General features: G+C 44.2%; 2 protein-coding genes across 5 annotated transcripts in view; one reads left to right on the top strand and one right to left on the bottom strand.

Annotated features, from left to right (window-relative positions):
• Positions 1 to 12,573, bottom strand: part of LOC139746063 (uncharacterized) — a 67,045-nt gene extending 54,472 nt beyond the window's left edge. Inside the window, exons 1-2 of the mRNA XM_071656901.1 lie at positions 11,922 to 12,573; positions 1,091 to 1,264 (exon numbers count right to left, since the gene is read on the bottom strand). The gene's annotated coding sequence lies outside the window, so the exon portion shown is untranslated. The remainder of the gene's footprint in view (positions 1 to 1,090; positions 1,265 to 11,921) is intronic.
• On the top strand, positions 1,142 to 10,878 carry LOC139746064 (uncharacterized). 4 transcript variants are annotated; one of them, XM_071656907.1, is made up of 12 exons: positions 1,142 to 1,274; positions 2,297 to 2,475; positions 2,873 to 3,141; positions 3,517 to 3,634; positions 4,268 to 4,474; positions 5,040 to 5,969; positions 6,534 to 6,836; positions 7,573 to 7,799; positions 8,007 to 8,196; positions 8,596 to 8,679; positions 9,093 to 9,209; positions 9,894 to 10,878. In XM_071656907.1, the coding sequence occupies exons 3-12, from the start codon at positions 3,064 to 3,066 to the stop codon at positions 9,992 to 9,994; spliced, it is 2,355 nt and encodes a 784-aa protein (XP_071513008.1). In that variant the 5' UTR covers positions 1,142 to 1,274; positions 2,297 to 2,475; positions 2,873 to 3,063; the 3' UTR covers positions 9,995 to 10,878. The 4 variants fall into 4 exon arrangements, with proteins under 4 accessions (XP_071513008.1, XP_071513006.1, XP_071513007.1 ...); XM_071656905.1 differs by having other exon boundaries at positions 7,980 to 8,196; XM_071656906.1 differs by having other exon boundaries at positions 6,525 to 6,836.
• Positions 12,574 to 12,671: the final 98 nt, after the last annotated feature.

The following is a 12,671-nucleotide window of genomic DNA, read 5'->3' as shown; positions in this document are numbered from 1 at the left end:
CAGAGAGAATGGTAGAGAGAGAGAGAGAGAGAGAGAGAGAGAGAGAGAGAGAGAGAGAGAGAGAGAGAGAGAGAGTACACGTCAACCTGCTATATGAATACTGGACCCGCATGTGATAATATCGTAACACTACGTGAAAGTTTAAATAGATAAATAAAAATGATTAAGGTCATATCTCACAAAATCGTATTTTTACAAAGTCAAAAATACAAATATTTGTCCCACTGAAGGAACTGGAAGGTAAGGGAAGGGAAAAAGATAAAAGGAAGAATCGAATATATATATATATATATATATATATATATATATATATATATATATATATATATATATATATATATAAAATACAGGGGAGACAGACAGGGGGTGGCCTGTCCGACTAAATAACGTAGACCATGTTGAAATATAATACGTTATTTTTGATCTGTTATAACGAGGAAAAAAAGTATAGGAAAATCGCTAAACCTATTGGCATCAATATATATATATATATATATATATATATATATATATATATATATATATATATATATATATATATATATATATATATATATGCAGTTTTCGAAAAGCCATTCTATTTGATTCGCATTGTCATAGTGACGGCCCCTCCCAAGTTTCATGTGTGTGTGTGTGTGTGTGTGTGTGTGTGTATGTGTGTGTGTGTGTGTGTGTATAAGTGTGTGTGTGTGTATAAGTGTGTGTGTGTGTAAGTGTGTGTGTGTGTGTGTGTGTGTGTGTGTGTGTGTGTGTGTGTGTGTGTGTGTGTGTGTAAAGATTTATTGGTCAAAGACAGTCACGTATTCTTGTTGATGACATTCCGTTCTCTGGTGTTCCACTACTGTAGCAGATGGGTTGTGTGTTCTCGTGGAGTCATTACTGGCACAGATCCGCCCTTTGTGTCACTCAGTGTATAGCGGGAAATCAAACATGTATGCGGGTGTGTGCAACGTACATACATCTGTGTAAACCTTATTCTCTAAACATAATAAATCACATTTCCATCATATACTACAGACCGTAATCAGATTATCGAGTAGTTGGTCGTGGGTGATATACGTAACATTATATGTGGTGAGTGTTAGCTAACCTGTTCTCCTGCAGGGGCGCGTTAAACGTCAGCTGTTTCCTGGCCTGGAGGATCTTGGGGAGGAGGACCACGTCGTAGGGAGTGATGACGGAGGTCTGACCTTGCCCCAGGGCTTCATTCTTGACCCCTCACCTGATAACTGCTTCACTGAGCCGGAGAATCGTCATCTGAGCCCTGACGGGAGGTGAGAAACTGCCAATGACTTGCAAAGGAATTACTGTAATTGAAATGTGTGTACATATACCAAAGTCTTCTCAAGGATAACTTCAATAACTCATGATACTTTCTCAGTAACAATTTCAGGAAGCTAATATAAAGACTATGTTGATCTTCTTAAATACAGAATATCTAAAATTCATAGATTTCTCAAATAATACAATAAATAGCATGATATTCCTTTTTTCAACATCAAGCATAACACATTCACCTCCAAGCGCCCACATACTCATACACGCGACCTGTGACAGTAATGACACATCACACAGTGGTATCACACTTCACACAGTACACAGAGCCACCCAGGAGCCCATTACACTACAGTTACACTCAGGCCGCCCTGTGTAATGGTACCTCGGGTTTCGTTACGCAGGGATCATAACACTGATATATCGTTAATCTAACATTCTGTTGCAGAGTTGACATGATGGTGGGAGGGGTCAGTTGTACTGCAGGTTGTGCGTTACAACTTTATCATTTGCTCTTACTCGAGCAAGGACGACTTCCTCCCTCCAGTTCATATGGAAGGAGGTGAACTATGCGATAATTCACTTTTTTGATTTGTTGTGGATGTTCAAGCAGGTCCACTGACTTCACCACATCAGATTTGTATTTCTTTTCCCTAAAGATAGGCAGATCCGGCGGAGCTCCCGTGGTCCTGCTTTACTTCTGTACTCGACTTCGCCAGACGGTCTGCCTATTCATTTCTATGAACCCAGAATTTCACGATGATGGATTTGACACATTCATACGGTTGATTAACAAAGAAGTCTGGGATTTCGTCTGAAATCGTCACACAATAATTGACATCTCTTAATGCGGGCGTGGCATCTGAAAATATCACAATTCTGTATGGAGCAATGCGTTACATATTGACTGAATGTTCAAAATAAACGATATATGCAGTGAAAGAGTGTATGGTCTTAACTATCTTGACCTCTAACACAAGAAATCACTAGCCAACCCCTTGACCCTATCACCTACACACAGCGAACTGCGGGAGGACAAGCCTGTGGATCCACTGGCTTCGATAGATCGGTTTGCGACGGTGTTCAAATTGACTGGCAGCCCTGGGGACAGCGTCGTGGCCATCCTGCAGGACGAAGGACTCACTACCCTCCTCATCCTGCTGGAGACCTCTGGTCTCCTTAACTATCTCATCTCTGGAGGTGAGTTTCGAAGTAATTGGTGTTTTAACTTCATAGCAGGACTGACTGTATATTGTGGATGGCTTTCTCGCCTTCGAAACTTGTCAGAGTTGCTTGTCTTTGTCTTAAACAAAAATGTCGGGGCCTCTTGTCTTTGTTGTAGACAAAAAAATGTCAGGGTCTCTTGTCTTTGTTCAAAAAAAGAAAAAGAAAATTGGAAGAGTGGATGACACTATCATCATTGTGAAAGGTGTACTGAGGGGAGGGTCGTCACTGTAATGCAAGGCTGATGTGTCACTGCTACCTGGGCGGGTACATACGACATCCCACGTGTGGATACCCAACCTAGATACGTTGTAGATATTAATGACATAATCTGGACACGAGCTGGACACTCTAGCTCGCTAGTTCTTTCCAGAAAATGGTCCCTACATTCTGCTTGCGCCGTCGGAAGCGGCATTTTCTCGACTGAATCAACGAGAACTCCGGCAACTCTCCCGCGAGAATGACCTTGCCTACCACCTCATCCCTCTACGAGGTCAACCACTCCCGAAGATCACGAACGACTCGACCTTCATAACCTTACTCGGTCGTGAAGTGAGGTTCAATATGTATGGCGACTCTGTCTTCGTCAACGGAGCGGCCGTGTCCAAACGTGACCTGCCCTTCTCCCACGGCATCATCCAGGTGAGGCTCACGTTAGATCGGAGGTCAAAGGTCATAGGTCATGGCATAAAATAGGTGTGCAAGGGCAGGGGTCACTGTAGTGGTGTACAAGCTCGGGAGGGTCACTGTAGTGGTCAGAGGTCTGGGGTCATTGTCGTTATGCAAGGATGAGGGTCACTGTTGTGACGCACTGAGACCAAAACACGTTTCTCCAGTGTGTGTAGAGGGCACGATAAAAAAGATTGTGTTTCATTTATATGTGAGATTGATATTAGGATGGAATGATAACCAGTGTCCGATCAAGATCCCTGTACATGTTACCCAAGTCTCACCCATGTATCTCCATACCCGGCCATGTGACTCACTTCCCCCATATATGGATCTCCCTCGCTGCAGGTGGTGGAGTCGGTGTTGGAGGTGCCGGTTGGAGACCTGCAGGCGGTGGTGGTGAGCAGCGGGCACTCCTACTCCCGGGTCAACACCCTCCTCACTGTCACCCAACTGGTGGACGCCGGTGAGGCAACACTTGTGTCTTTCATACTCCTCTGTGGTCGCCTTAATCCTTCCCTTATGGTTGATGCAATACACACACACACACACACACACACACACACACAGAGGGGTTCGAATCCTTGGCGTGGCAGTTGTCCCACACCCAACCCAGGCGTTCATGCTCCCCTCAGGTCTGTTGATAAATGGGTACCTGGCTTAAGCTGGTGTGTGTATGTGTGCAAAACACATTCGAGTAAAGACACGGTACATATATACAAGATTATGAGACAGGATAACACGAGTGTAAAACTCTCTCCAAAACTCACAATAAGCAGTCATCACACACACGCACATATCTTTATTCATAGTTACCACAAGAACAATTTATATGAAAAAATCTTAGTAGTACCAAAGATGTCTTTTCTAAAGGTTACGCTACTTCTAACTGCAGAGAAATGTAGACTCCACTGGGGCGAGAAAAATCTTTTTAACAAGACCGTACTTCTAGTGATACAGTCTCGTAAAAGATGACTTTTCACTCGCGGAGTTCGGTAACACCTGCCCATATAAACAACGTCATGTATATCTCAGTTGAAAGTTTTCTCCGACGTCTGTCTATACCTTCCCCGCCCATAACATACCCCTCCTGCCGCAGGTACCTACACCCTCCTGGCGCCACCCGACTCTGCCATCACGTCCAAGGGTTACTCGTGGCCGAGGCTGCTCATGACCCGAGCCCTGGGACGTGACCTGCTGGCCAGACACACTCTCAGGGGAGCTTGGTATACGGAGGGTCTCCTCCTCCGGCGGACGATCAGTACCCTGGCAGGCACCTCCGTCACCTTCAGGAAGGACCTGGACGGTGGGTTGGTTCCTCGGTCTAGAGAGAGAGAGAGAGAGAGAGAGAGAGAATGCTTTTCGTTAACTGAAATCTTCGTACGTACAGTTAACTGGTTGATAATTCATAAACAACTACTTTATACAGAAATTCTGCAAGTCGTGAATACGTGGGTAATCATCATCTTGTTATTCTTTATAATGCCATAATCAGAATCTGTTGAGTGTGTACTAACGCTTGTCTGATCTAAGCACGACAGTTCCCTCAGGCGTCACTGTTACTAAGTTCAAGTTCATAATCTACTTCCTACTCTCACTGTGTAAGCTTCCACTTGTGGTCCAATAACCATCTAGCTTTGCCAGCCAAAGCATCCTGGAACATACGTGCATACGATGTTTGGTTTGAAGTTAAGGTTAACACTAGACATGTGATTTCCAAGAACTTGATGTCTACTCAGCATACTGGCGCACTAAACAAAGGTACAAGTATAAACATATCCTCATATTTGATTGATAATTCATGCGCTGAGACGTTTACTGTCTATCATGTTCATGTTGTATGTTGTCTCAACCGTCGTCTACTTCAACAGGTACAATCTCAGCCAACGGTGTACCTCTACGCTCCTACAACCTGACGGCCGTCAACGGTGTGCTACACTTGACAGCTGACGTCATCCCTGAGTATGACCTCGGCACAGACCCGACCACCATTCCTAATCCACTCCTCGGTCAAACAGAAGTTCCGCCGCTCGCCAGCTTCACATTTCCTGGAGATAAAGTTCCAGACGTTTCAGCCATCAGTGGTCTGTATGACACTCCTGATCGGGATCCATACCAGGACTTCATCCCAAGTTCAGCAACAAGTCTCGTGAAGCAGCCAGGTGTTGGCGTCTCGGAGAGAGCGCCGGGGGTTCCCGAGTCACAGCTGCCACCCGTTCCTTCCTTTCACGAGTACATAGAATCTTTTCGCTTTTCGAGTGTTCCTCCGACTGAAAACAACATCCACACCGTCCACTCGGAGGATGATCACACCACACAGGGAGGCGAGCCATCCCTGGACCCGAAGCATGACTCTCTGCAGGGTTCGGAAACCACGGAGCTTCACCGCCCGGGTAGTGTGAGTCCATACGAAGACACGGGGAGCCAGATCGTTCAGCCACCTGGCCAGAGCCTCTTGGATACGAGCAGAGCCTCTGAAGGTGAGCAGGAGGACGAGACAACTGCGTCAGGTGGTGACGCATCATCACAGACTGGTGGTGACGAGGCCATTACAACCACACGAGACTCCACAAGTATCGCCAACACTCTGCACACAGAGAACACCTTCCACGATGTTAACGAGGAGGGAAATACTGTAGTACCGGTCACCGCCGTCAGCGAGAACACACACAGTCATCTCCCTGCAGGAGAAGGATCGCCGCCTCAACTGTCTCAAGGAAAAAGACGAAACTGCTCGACCATAGTGCGTTTTGGTGTTACCTACACTGCTATTGGCGATGACGGAAGAGTCAACACTCAAGGTACTACTACTACTATTACTACTACTACTGCTACTACTAATACACTACTACTACTACTACTAATACACTACTACTACTACTACTAACACTGGTGCATAGACACACTAGGACTTTCAGTTCTGAATATTCTAATGATGATACTGATCTGATATTCACAGTTGAGTATTCGGTTATTAACATCTTAAATCGAGGTTGTCAGGATACTTGTTTATCTGGGCTTTAGGCCGCCTATTGACGGTCAGGTTCACTAGGGCTATTAACGTCGAGGGATAACCATTAATCAAATAACCCTTGACCTCCGTGGCGTAGCGGTTAGCGTTCCTGACCATGACGCATTCACGGGTCGAGCGCAGGTTTGCGGCAATCGGTCCACAGTCAACTCAGTTGTTCATCCACCCCGAGGGACTGGCTAATAAGATGGGTACCTGGCTCAGGCTATAGCGTTAACGAGATGGTCTTGATTAGGGCCTCAGTTGCCCGTGCCGTCTCAGCTAAAGAGAAAAAAATAATCTTTATCCAGTGTATCAGTAATTCCTAAACATTGACCTTACCCAGTTGTTCCAGACCACACGAGCAGCACGGCGCAAAGACCGGCAGCCCTCCCCCCTGGCGGCGGCACACCGGGGAGTTTTGGCGGACCAACTATCTACCCAGGGGAAGGACGAGTTAACCCCGGTGTTCCCCAGCATCTGATCCCCCCAGTGCCTCTAGTTCCTGAGGGCGCGGTGTTGTGGTCCCCTGCAGGACTAGTGACGGAGGAGGAGAGGGCCAGACTGGACGTCCTCGACCTCCTGCAGAGACTCAACCTCACCAAGTTCGCGGAGCTGATCGATCTGGCCGGACTCACGTACACCCTCAGCTTGAAGGGTGAGTCAGCGACGACGCTCTCTACTGTGCGAGAGAGAGAGAGAGAGAGAGAGAGAGAGATTACTTCCGACGAGAGTTTGCCATAAGGCAGGGCTAGCGCGTAGTGCTCAACGCAGTTATGAAGAAGGGGGTCGTTTAAGTCACGTGTTGTCGGGTGTTATGTGTGTGTGTGGAGAAGCTGTAGGTTTGTGGAGTGAACGCCAGCTGCCGTGTTATATGCTCTCTCGAAATTCGTAAATGCCAAATTCAAATTCCTCTATTTCTCTTAGTATTTCTCAAACAGATTCTTTAAAGCAAACACTTGATACAAAACTTATCTTCCAGTCCATTGTATCCTCCTAGCACGATGCTTTGTGTATGACACCACCCTCTCATTCACCACTCTCCCCTACAACCTATCAGGTATAATGAACAAACTTGTATCTTTGTAAATCGGACATTCATATTTATCCTCCACGTCTTTTCAATTGGCACTGTACAGGCATCTCACCAACCCTCAAGCATCTCACCTTGCGCAATACCTACAATGACAATCCGACGTAACCAGCACACACTTCTTTCCTTAAGTCACCCCCTTCCTCAAGAAATCAACCGCAATCCCATCCACCTCCTCAGTCGCATTGCCACACTCCATCTTACGCAAGGCTCTCATTACCTCTTCTCTTTTCACGTAAACAATTCCCATGATAAACAAATAGTAGCGATGGCGGGCGATACAGGTAGGATCACCTTGCAGGGCCGTGGACTGTGTTCGCTCCGACCAACGATGCCATTACTGCCCTTCCTGAAGACGCTCTGCAGCAGATAGTCTCCCACAGGCGATTCCTACGCCGCCTGGTGTCCTACCACCTGGCGCCAGGAAGGTTCACCAGCAGCTCCTACTTCACCCCGGGCACTAAGCTCCCCACCCTCCACGCAGGCCACATCCTCGTCCTCAACTACTACACCGACGGACCAGCAGCCGTGAGTACTCCCTCCACATTCCTATACAATCTTAAAGTAACAGGGTCTTCGTGGAGAGACAATTTAGTGTCGCCCCTGAATTATCGTAACAAAATGATGCTTTTCAAGAGTAATGTCGTATGAAATATCAAATATTCAATAGAACTTTTTGTACTCGCTACATGAGGATTCTGTGTTCAGTGGGGTAATCTGGGCTGCGAGTTGCAGAGATGGGTGGCAGGCGGAAGCATCATCACCGACCTGGACGAAGGAGCGACCAATGGCGTGGTGCACGTCGTCGACCGCTTCCTGTATGCTCCTTACGGCGACCTGGCCGCCACCCTCGCACTCTCTCCGATCCTCACCACCTTCAGGCAGCTCCTCACAGCTGACATCATACTCCTGAACTACCTCTCAGGTGCGTTACACTTTGGGGCTCCTTCCTGGCCTTCTTTCTCTAGACCTTACAGTCTGTCCCCAACTCTCATCTCTACAATCTCCAATCTCATCCCATCCTTGCTCTGTCTATGCACATCTTTCTCTCTACTCTCTTTGTCTCCTCTGCATCGACTGTGTTCCCTTCCTTTCTCCTGTACCCACGCTCTCTCTCTCTCTCTCTCTCTCTCTCTCTCTCTCTCTCTCTCTCTCTCTCTCAGCAACACACTAGGGCCTGCACCTAGGGTCACGAATCTCAGTGTGTAAGGATGAAAACATTTCAGGTTATCAAAACCTCGAATGTGTAGGAAAGAGGGAAACTGTGAGTGATTGATCAAGGGTTAATGAAGATTTACATAACCAGCGTCTCTTTCTCCTACAGGACCCGGTCCCTTCACCGTGTTTGTACCCTCTGATGACGCCCTACAGAATGTCACCTTCCCTCAGGACCTCCTCGTCAGGAGAGGTGAGTTACTGATAGGAAGAAGCACCTAGGGTTAAAGTGATGAACAAAGGGGCAGGGGGAATGATTGTTTTGTAGCTATCCAAGTCGCATGTCACCTCATGCCCTCATAGCCTCACGCAACTTCCTGGTAGATATCAATCATCTGATTTGTGTCTACGTACGTATGACGTTGGATGTAAATGGCTATTGACTGCTCAAGGTCGTCAACCCAAAATTCTAACCATAGGTCGACATATATTCTGTTTTAGACTCGTCAAGTCTCTGCCTGTCACAGGCCCTTGTCATATCTAGTTGTCCTGGAGGGTGTTTCCAGGCACGTACATTACATACAGCCTCTAAAAATCATTTGATCACATCCATAAATTATGTCAAGTGTGTTAAACGGATTATTTCTTTTTTACTTTTCGCAACAGGATGGATGTTGTCTCATGTAGTGTTGGGGACGTGGTATACAGCCGGCTTCTCCAACATTTGGCCACTCGTCTCCAACTCTAATGACACAATCACCACCTTCATCACCCCTGATCAAGGTGAGCGTGTGTTACGTTGAATTTCTATGCAGTTCCTACTTACACATACAAGTACATACCTAAATGAATCCACACACAAAAACATACATACGTATATAAACTTATTCAAGAAAGTAAACATACGATACATGTAAGATATAACTTTTCAAACTAGATCAAGACAACACACACAAACACATTCAGTTTGACCACCGAGTAATCACTGATAATAATGATTAATATGTCAGAATCTAAACATGCATACTATTCACATATGACGTTTTTCACAAGATATCATATCTGTGTGTGTGTGTGTGTGTGTGTGTGTGTGTGTGTGTGTGTGTGTATGCAAGATTCGTTAGGTCCAAGTCTGGATCGGTTTCTGTTCACCGACCGCCCGTTCTAGGGTGTGGCATTACCGCCACAGGTTGGATGTGTGTTCTTGGCTGGGAGTGTTTTTTCGGTGCGCCATTACTGTTACTGTAGTGGGCTCTCCGGGTGGATGTGTGTGTTGTGCAAAATGTGGATGAACGTCTTTCTAAAAACACAAATTGCTTAAAAAAAAGGTATGAACTTTCCACAAGACAATTTCGTTGAGGAATGCTAAAGTCACCATTGCGTATTCTGCTCACTGCATCTACTGAAAAACTGATATATATGTGTGTCAAAAGTTTAAGATACCTTACTGCGTTTTTTCTTTTTCAGATCAGGTAACTGCCAATGGCGCAGAAATCATCTACGCAGATATCACCATTTCCGATGGGGTAATACACGTACTTAAGTCCCCCCTCTTCACGCCAACCTAAGCAATCAAACAAAGAAAACGTATTATTAAGGCAAACTTATTTTAAATGTAAGGTAGAGTAGTATGGGAATACTCTCCAAATTCTTTCCTACTGAAAAATTTCACGCTAGGGAAAACTTTAGTGTGCCAAAGGAAAACAAGGAAAAGTTCATCTCTTACTGTCTCGAATCGTGTATTTGATGATCTTTTCCTAAGCAACACACCACAAGAGGCTATAATCTCAGTTTACAGTTCGTTATTCGTTCTGTATCTGCATTCTTGAAGTTTGTCAATACCCCTACGGATGCGCACGGTGTAAATCATCTAGTATGGATTGGTTGGTCATTTGGCCTTTAGGGCAATCAACTGCCAGGGTCAACAAGGCTGTGAGCGTCAAAGTGTAAATCCACCAACCGAAAAATCTTTAGTACTTTACTAGTAACCCACTGTACTGCATGTATAGATGAAAATTAATTATACTAAGATATTTGTAAACTGGAATTCTGCATACTGCACATTTAATGTATAATACATATTTTGGTTTAAAAGCGATTATCAAATGACAAATTTACATCATTTTTTTTTTTCATTCGTGATAATGTAGTATATTTGTCATTATAAGTTATATAAATTCTAGTCGTACTCGAGAGCAGTTATTGTCGATTTATCAAATCCATAATGATTGTGACCACGTTTCACAGTATTATCTATTACAAGATGTCATCGTGCCGTTTGCCGTCTACTTCCACTGCCAGAAATATGGTAATATGACACTGATTCTACATGGTCTGTTAAATAAGGAGGTTTTAACACATTTTCGACAATCTAAATACAGGAGAGCTTCACCAATGAGGCCCGGGCTGGACCCTCGGTAATCTTGGACGACAATAAAATTGCTATATATCTTGTGTTGTTTTGACCTTTTAATGTCCTCTGATTTATCAGTAGCACAGCACTTGTTAAAATATAGTAGGAAAGGTACGTTGTGATTTACAAAAAAATGAATGTAAATTCGTTGACCACTGAGTGTCTAATCAAATAGATGACATAAGGCTGTGCACCAAAATACCAAGTCTTTGGCTATTTCGGCAGACATTTTACACAACACATTGATCCATCCAAAAGAGCCTACTACCCTACACTTTCACGGGTCACCTCGTGAAAATGAAGGCACTCCGAGCACACCGTGATAAATACCATTAATGGCCAAACCGAGAACAGGTTATGGGGAGACTTTTACATTCGTTTACCCCGTTTCTTAACCTTGTACATATGCCATAACTTGATGTTGTGTATACACATCCCAACTTACTGCAGGCACTCTTTCTAATCTATCAACCCTATGGAAAAAATACACAACGTCTTTGGCTGTGAGCCACTTTCCTTGTCCGAAATTCGAACCCAGGCCCAGTACGTTTGTGGTTCACATGTGGCTCGTGTGTACACATGCGAGTGAAAATATGAAACCTTGGAGTATTATCAATGACAGACCGTTCTCTTGTGTGTGCCATTACTGGCAAAGGTAGGGTGTGTCTCTGAGCACGTGGGTGCATTGTAGTGGATGTGTTCATTGCGTAGGATGTGAAGTTTAATATAATTCTGAGACCATACACATTTTTGTATGATCCCTTTCTTATGTAACCACGAAGAATAATGTTTAAAAGAAAGCATATCCTGATGAGAAACTATTCTAAATTTCATTCCTTTACACTTGACAGTCTACGTGTACAAAGTTATTCGCTAAGACTAGGCTTGGCAAGGGCTCTTGTCACTGACGGTTCATTCTGGGGTGTGCCAATTCTGGCACAAGTGGGATGTGTGTGTGTGTTCGGGCTGCCACAATTGGCACAAGAGCCCATGTTGTATATTGCTTAATACAAGTGTGTTTAAACGAGAGAAAAAGTATGTGTGTGCGTCCTTTTAAAGAAAAATATAACAAGCATACTTACAATGATCAAATCTCCATTCGAAATTTTCTTGTCTGACACCGATACTGGCTGGATACCGCCAGGATGTTGGTGCAGCTACATAAAGTACTGTAATTCTAAGGCCTCAAAGTATATTTTGTAATCATATCCCACACTGCCACCTACACGCTATGGCCTGCGTAAACACTGACAGCGTCATTTACTACGCGTCATACTGCAATTTGGCGTTTAATTTCATTTAGCCTTACGACTGTCAACACCACACATTACACAAAAACACTGCTCAAGATATTATACCAAAGATGGGAAAGCTATTAAAAACTCATTATTTAGCAATCATGAATTCGTAAACAATAATGCAAACGGATAGAACGCGGACCTTATAATGTAAACTATAACCACAAGATGGCACTGCTATCGATTACATCCCCCTGCTGATTAGCTCATGTTTATACATAGATGTACAGCTCACGTGCAAGCTTGTGTATGTAATGTTTTGCATGTGATAGTTGCTGATTACAAAAAAGTGTATATCTTCCTATAAATATAAAAATCCTACGCTGGATCCATCCTAACCAAAACTTACGAGACCGACCACAGTTTCTCATTGAAAAACATCGAACACCAATAAAAGAGTCTCTTATCCCATTGTTGTCAGGAAATCAGCGAAGTCCATTGGGTGATTATATATATATATATATATATATATATATATATATATATATATATATATATATATATATATATATATATATATATATATATATATAT

Source organism: Panulirus ornatus, chromosome 63 (genome assembly GCF_036320965.1).
Source record: "Panulirus ornatus isolate Po-2019 chromosome 63, ASM3632096v1, whole genome shotgun sequence".
Taxonomy (NCBI): domain Eukaryota; kingdom Metazoa; phylum Arthropoda; class Malacostraca; order Decapoda; family Palinuridae; genus Panulirus; species Panulirus ornatus.
This window is presented reverse-complemented; position numbering and strand designations above follow the sequence as displayed.

Coding starts and splice junctions, on each gene's coding strand:
- LOC139746064 (XM_071656904.1), top strand. CDS start 3,064: ATGTATGGCGACTCTGTCTTCGTCAACGGAGCGGCCGTGTCCAAACGT. Junction 5,970..6,524: donor CGGAAGAGTCAACACTCAAG/GTACTACTACTA, acceptor GACCTTACCCAG/TTGTTCCAGACCACACGAGC. Junction 8,197..8,595: donor ACTCCTGAACTACCTCTCAG/GTGCGTTACACT, acceptor TTTCTCCTACAG/GACCCGGTCCCTTCACCGTG.